This window comes from Mastomys coucha, unplaced genomic scaffold, assembly GCF_008632895.1.
Source record: "Mastomys coucha isolate ucsf_1 unplaced genomic scaffold, UCSF_Mcou_1 pScaffold22, whole genome shotgun sequence".
Classification (NCBI taxonomy): domain Eukaryota; kingdom Metazoa; phylum Chordata; class Mammalia; order Rodentia; family Muridae; genus Mastomys; species Mastomys coucha.
Genome location: NW_022196905.1, coordinates 7,418,391 through 7,425,449, shown reverse-complemented (window position 1 = coordinate 7,425,449; position 7,059 = coordinate 7,418,391). Strand labels below are relative to the sequence as shown.

The window sequence follows — 7,059 nt, the reverse complement described above, 5'->3', positions numbered from 1 at the left end:
TCAAGTATTTATGCAGTGGACTGTCAGTGGCAGTGATCAAGTATTTATGCAGTGGACTGTCAGTGGCACTGATCAAGTATTTATGCAATGGGCTGTCCATGGCAGTGATCAAGTATTTATGCAGTGGGCTGTCCGTGGGCTCTCTGTGGCAGTGATCAAGTATTTATGCAGTGAGACTGACTGTCAGTGGAGGGAGCTGAGATACCTACTTGCACCAATGACTGGGATGGATAGCCCCTGAGCTGGGGGAACACTTGGCAGCTTCTCCACAATCACAGCTACGGGCTCAGCACTGCTCCTAGTAAAAGTATAAAGTTATCAGTATTAATTTACTCCCTCTTAAGGATTTAAAGCTCTCACCTTTAACATTTTAACATTACTTCTTTCTAGTATTTCAACCTTACTCACTAGAAGAACAGAAAAAGCCAGATAAGATGATGAAACAGAAAATCTGTACATCCATCTATACAGCACGACTCATTAAGTTCTTAATCATGGGGCAACTCATGAAGCACTACACAAATTGTCAAGCATTCCTAAACAAGAAACTAGTAAGCTAGCAAGAGAAAAATCTCTGAATGATGAGAACAGGTCTTTGAGGAAAGGGACAGAAGGTTCTCATCATCCTCCAATAAAAAGACTGAAAGGACAGTTCTGGCCTATACCTTTCTGCTTCTCCTGTGGGGCTGTCTGGGTTGGAAGGCTTATTTGCAGACACCGGAGAGTTAAAAGGGGTTCCATTGTCAGTGTCTCTGGAGCTATCCAGACAATTGCTATCCAGAGATGATCTTTTGGACTGAAGGCCCCCTGAACTCCGACTTACATCAGAAAGACTCTGCAAAAAGAGAAAAAGGCTGTTAGGATTTCAAAAACAAATCAGAATACACAGACTACCTTCAGTTCTGAAGAACACAAAAGCAAATTATCTTTGTGATAAATGAGATTTCAGACTGACTGTCTACACCCTCTTTCCAAACAGGTTCAGAAGAGGTGTAAAGTTCAAATTTGGTCTCAAGATCAGCTGTCTCAATGGAACCATAGTGGAGAGTTAGGATAACACACTCACCTTTTTCTTCTTTTGAAGAATCTCTGCTGGTAGGTAATGATGAAGCTGTTTTTTCTTTACATGAGTTGCTTCAATTTTCATTCCATCCTTCAGCATATTTATATTGTTTGCCTGCCTGTACACTGTAAAAATGTTAGTATGATAAATGAGAAATTTTGTTCTGAACCACAAGCTGTTTTCCTTTTCTGAAATATATAGACCATCTATGCCCCACTAAAACCACACTCTCTTGTAGGAACAGATATTTCTAAAATACTTCCATTGTGTTGTAATACAATTTATGAATTGATTAGTTCTACATGTATATCTTGTAAAAGCTTTCTTATAGACAACCCTTATTAACAAAATAAATATACAGCAGATATTTTCCCCCCAAATCTTGTTGTTTGCTATTTTCAAAAATGCAATCTTTCTTCATAATTATTTGCCTGAGTCTAAGATAATTTTTTCTTTTTCTTACACACACACACACACACACACACACACACACACACACACACACACACGGGTGTGCATGGGCAGGGAACCAAGCCTTAGGCTCCCAGGAGAGCAGTCAAAATTCTAAATCTCTAAGTTGTCTCTACAACTCCTAATGCAATTCAAGTTCTCTTTATCCTGAGCCTGCTTTATTATTGTAGCCCACATTAGATATAGAACATGGGAGTTCAGAGCCATCTGCAAATCTAAAGTGTATAGGTGGAACATTTGTCTTAGAGAGCCTGGAAAACCTTGACTGCACCCCAAGACATATGGCTCTAGATTTCTGCTCTAGTGCTATTCAAAACTGGTAAAGACCAGTTGTATTACCAAAATCAAGGTAGTTTGTGTTTAGCCAGTTAGATTTTAAGTCCACTGAAGACAGGAAGAGAAGGGCTATTTCTCAATGCAAATACTATGACATATTGCATGAGTGTGCACATGTGGAAAAGATTATTTGAAAAATCTTATTAGCAGAATATCTCAATGTTCTCCTTTTTAAGACATATGATTCCAATTTATATTCATAATTTCATTGAAGATTGCTTATGATTATTAGGAGTACTTGTTCAAATTGCAGATTCTTAGGTTCCTTCCTCAGAGTGTTATTTAGTAGTCTGAAGGTGAAGAAGAGGAATCTACATTACCACAATAAACATGAGAACTAGCTAAAAAGAACTTAGAAAATTCATTTGTGCCAAGAATAGTAACAACATGAATGTGCATACTACTACAGACCAATACTAGTCCAACGTATAACAAATATTCCAGAGAAATGTGGCTGGGGTTAGTTATGAAGGACAATTTTTTTTCTACTACTCTTGAAACATTTTCAGCATCTTCTATATCTTCTGATAATTATTTAAGATGAAAAACATAAAAGATATGGGCTGCAATTATAAACTTTGGCTGAACAAACAAGAAAGTCACCTGAGGAGTTAATTTTATTTTATTAAGAGGGTATATCATGTAACTGATTAAGAGTATCTAGGCTCTTCTCCCTGCTGTCCTCTGGGCACACTGATTGTTCCCAGACTAATTAAGCAGCCAACAGTGCCTTTAAAAAGAAAAAAAAAAATCCTGCCAGAGATAACCTCTGCATTTGTAAGTTTGTTAAGTGTGACTCTTTTGCATAAACGCAACAACCCTCTGTTAGACTATCACTCTGCAATGCCTCAGGATGTTGAAAACTGCTTCATCATTTCTACAACAGGGGTACCATTTAATTTAACTGAATCGGGAATTAGAGAGTGTCTCCAGCTAGACCCTAAACAGATAATACTGAGTTACAGTCATGTTTGAGAATCATAGCCCGACGATTACAAAGTCTTACCTGTATCAGTAAATGACTGTATATCATATGTCAAGTCTATGTTAACACTTTCTGCATTTTCTACTCTCCGAAAAATTATTCCGAGGAACCACATTGATATGTAGTTGTTGCTATAAAATAAAATTTAAAAATTTCCATTAGTTTTTTTCAATCTAACAAGTACTACTGGACAATTAAACTTGGTTTCTATTTCTCTACCTTATTAACAGATTTCAGAGATGTGACCAAATTCTTAAAACTGCACCCAGAACACTGGTGTAGCTGCTTAGTATTGTTTTAAAAGAAGATTAATAACATTTGAAATGTAAATAAAATATCTAATTAAAAAAAGACTAAGTTGTACTGAAGAATGATTTGTCGACCATTTAGATGATGTTGCAAAAACTAATATGGAGTTTCTGCTGAAGTTTACTGACTACTATAGTATATACTTATAAAGAATAGATACATAAATATATAAATAATAAATACATAATCACTCATATTTGAAGCATACATCATTCTTCCACCAATGCCTGTTAAGGACAGTCTTAAAACTCATTTGAAACAATGCACATGTCAAATAATAATATTTAAAAATTTTATTTAGGAGCAACTTACGCTTTATGATGTTCTTTATTTCCTGGGAATGACTGGGGATTTACATGGGCAAGAGTAATAAATTCATTCCGTTCCAAGTTTCCAACAAGTACCCGGATTTTAGATTCTACTAATCCAACCCTGAGATAAACAACATTTCTATGAAGTCATATAAAGTTTGACAAACTATACCAAAGTAAACCAAGTAACACATCAACTATGAAGCTTTGTATGTTCACTTAAGAAGATAAGTCTACTTATAGTAGGGACTTTTAAAAATATCAAATGGGACAGCAGTGTGGCTCATAATGGATCAAAGCATTTGCCACACAACCCTGATAAGCCAGATTGAGCCCTGGAGTCACAGAGGAAGGAGACAGCCACTTCTGAAGGCTGACTCATGATATCCATATCCATGCGGGGCATGAGCACACTCTCATGCACACAGTAATAGTGATAATAACAATACAGTAAGACATCAGTCAGGAAAATGTTAAATTTTAGTGACTTTCTGCTTAAAAAGAAGTGATCTAAATTTCATGCATTTCTGACTCTAACAATACCCAGTCTTGGTTAAGGTTCTAATAGTCGTCATAATAGTTGAGCATAAACAAAAGCTGTTAAAGTGGTCTTTAATCTTTTCTAGTTTCTTATCTTTACATGTAAACACTAAGGCTAAGCTACCTTTAAATGATATGAACAAAAGCAGCTAATGCAGGCACATAATTCTTCAAAGAAGCAGACTTTGATTTTCACAAAATACTGGACTTTGCATTTCAGAAAGTCATTAAATTTGTATCAGCTACTACAAAAACATACATGTTTTGCCAGATTTCTACAACTTAATTTTCTCTCATTTAAAATGTATAACTGTCAGCTATGTCTTTATTAGTGACTGTAAGTCAGAATAATTTCAAGAATACTTTTAAACATTTTCACTTATAAAAGCTGATATTATATTTGTGTTTCAAGAGGATATGAATAAAAATCTAAGTTTCTTCAGTGTTGCTACCCAAATGAGAAGACTACTTTTTCTATTATGTACCAAATAGTGGTTTCTGAGTGGTATAGTCTCTGTGCAACTATTTACTTTGCTATATAGCAAAGAGTAACATTCAGCAACATATTAATGAAGGATTGCCCTGTATTAGTAAGATCTCATTATAAGTGGCAGTCTGAATTTGTCATAGGCTATAGTTTCCTGACTCCTCACCTAGACAAATAGTTCATCAATAAAACAATTAAATTACCAGGGAAATAAAGACCCTTGAAACAACAGGTCAGACTGGAAGAAATTACAGGTAGCACACCCCCTGCCCAGTGGGCCCAGGAATGTGAATATACTGACAGTAGAGAGGATGAATTTACATGCACTCAAAGATATAGTATAGCTTGACCAAAACTACTGTCTATTGTCAGAAGATTTAAAACTCCGACACGTGTGCCACCACCTAGCTTAAGAAGGTACATAAAGTGTCTGTTCCCTTTTGAGTTTGATGAGCTGCAGAGTACTTCAAAAGTTTGCTTAAATCTGACTCTGAAAAACAGCAAGAAAAATCTGCTTCCACTGCCTTCTATCACTGGCGATGCTGAACTTAGTGACATAATCCCCGATGCTCCATCATGTACATCAGTCACTAATAAAATACACTGATTTTGAAAGCCAAGCAAGACACTATTTTATAATTGGTGGGGCACTGTGTAACCACTGTTATCAGACATAAGATAACATAAGTCTTACCATTCTAGATGGTTCTCTTCTGTTGATGCACTGGCAGTCAGTACTATATAATGTCTATACAGGATTTGCAGCATGATCAAGGAGGAAAATAGCCAGAAACATCTGTTAGTCTTAGTTTTTTTTATCCATTTTCTTTCTTCTTTGCAAATAATTAACAATACAACTACACAGTTTCTGAAAGTTACAGATTACTCTACTTTCACAAAACTATAGACTCCACAATTAAGAAACAACTCACTTTAACTAACTGATGCTAGACTAGCCACTGCTAGAATGAGGGCCCCAACCACTCAAGATTTCTACTGCCTATTCTCTACTTTGCTTAAGAAATGTGAGACACTGTCATCTATCATAACTCGCTTTCCATATTTAAAGCCCTATTGGACATGTGCTGGCTCATACCTAAAAAGTCCTACCTCTCATGAGGCAGGAGAATGATGATGAGTTCCAGGCCAACCTACGTTATAAAGTAAGTTTGAGGTCAGCCTGGAATAGAGTGAGCCTCTGTCTCAAAAACAAAGCAAGGGTCCAGCAAAATGGGTTAGCAGGCAAAGGCACTTGTCATCAGCTCTGATGACCTGAGTTTGATCCCTAAGACCCACACAGTCTACAGAAGGTAGATCTAACTCCTGCAAGTTATCCTCTGTCCTCCACATGAGTAGTATGGCATGCATGCCCACAGGTATACACAGCCTAACCCCCCTTAAAAACAAAAGAGGTAAGACAAAAAAATCATAAACATGACAAAAAGTTATTTTTTTTTCCCCAGATACATATATACCAAGATTATAAAAGTTTAAATACCTGTATTTTTGAAAGAAATTTGGTGGCTCTAATAGTTTGGACCAATCTGATTTCCCTTGAAGAATTTCATCTGTAACTGCAAGACCTAAACAAAAAGAAAAAACAAAGGGTTTTTAGAAACTAGGTCTAATTTTGAAAAGTGCCCAGCTTTTATGTCATTCTTCCCAAACCATCTAACCCAACAAATGCTTGACTTAGAAAATGTAAATACTCTATGCTGTTTCTGAGAACATAAAGGTTAAATTCCACCATATTGGACTGGTTCAAATACTGGCCTTTTTTTTTTTTTTAAAAAACTATTTATTTATTTTATGTACAGGAGTACACTGTAGCTGTCTTCAGACACACCAGAAGAGGGTATCAGATTCCATTAAGGATGGTTGTGAGCCACCATATGGTTGCTGGGAGTCTAGCTCAGGACCTCTGGAAGAGCAGTCAGCACCCTTAACCACTGAGCCATCTCTCCAGCTCCCAATTTTGGCCTTAGTAATTTTGTTATTATTTTTATTAATATTATTTTGGAAAGCATTTGAAGTTTTACAAAGAATTAAGGGTTACAGAATTCTAACTGACAATCGATAGCTACCAATATAGAATAAAACTGTCTACTAAAATCTTGGGAATATGTAAGGGACAACAGGGCCAAGCATATTTACCTTGTTTAAATTCTTCTACCATTACTGTTCGAGTTGATGTAGACACATTATACGTAGAATTTTGTTGTGGGTAGGCAGGGGTAATTATTGGCATAAGATGATACCTGTCTGATGGATTTACCTGTGAAATTAGAAGCAGAATAATTACCTATTCTTCTATTTAGTAGTCCTCACTTTATTTCCCCTAAATTATGAAGAATATGAAATATAAATTTAATACTAAACTCTCTCAATTCTAGGAAATATATATTTCGCTTCTGAACTGCATTTCTTCCTGAAGTCAGACATATTTACTTGTCAGAGTCCTGTAGAAGTTAATTTCTCCTCAGTAAAGCTATTAAATGATGTATCTTAGAAGCAATAGTTTTTCAGAATTATTGAAATATAATAACTACAGAGACTA

At 35.9% G+C, this 7,059-nt stretch overlaps 1 protein-coding gene across 1 annotated transcript in view; it reads right to left on the bottom strand.

Moving 5' to 3' along the window:
- The window catches only part of Papolg (poly(A) polymerase gamma), a 33,717-nt gene that overhangs the window by 4,251 nt on the left and 22,407 nt on the right, over positions 1–7,059 (bottom strand). The window contains exons 11-18 of the mRNA XM_031338849.1: positions 6,657–6,777; positions 6,001–6,085; positions 5,197–5,250; positions 3,477–3,596; positions 2,877–2,986; positions 1,067–1,188; positions 666–835; positions 210–298 (exon numbers count right to left, since the gene is read on the bottom strand). Of these exons, the coding sequence (XP_031194709.1) occupies positions 210–298; positions 666–835; positions 1,067–1,188; positions 2,877–2,986; positions 3,477–3,596; positions 5,197–5,250; positions 6,001–6,085; positions 6,657–6,777 (871 nt within the window). The remainder of the gene's footprint in view (positions 1–209; positions 299–665; positions 836–1,066; positions 1,189–2,876; positions 2,987–3,476; positions 3,597–5,196; positions 5,251–6,000; positions 6,086–6,656; positions 6,778–7,059) is intronic.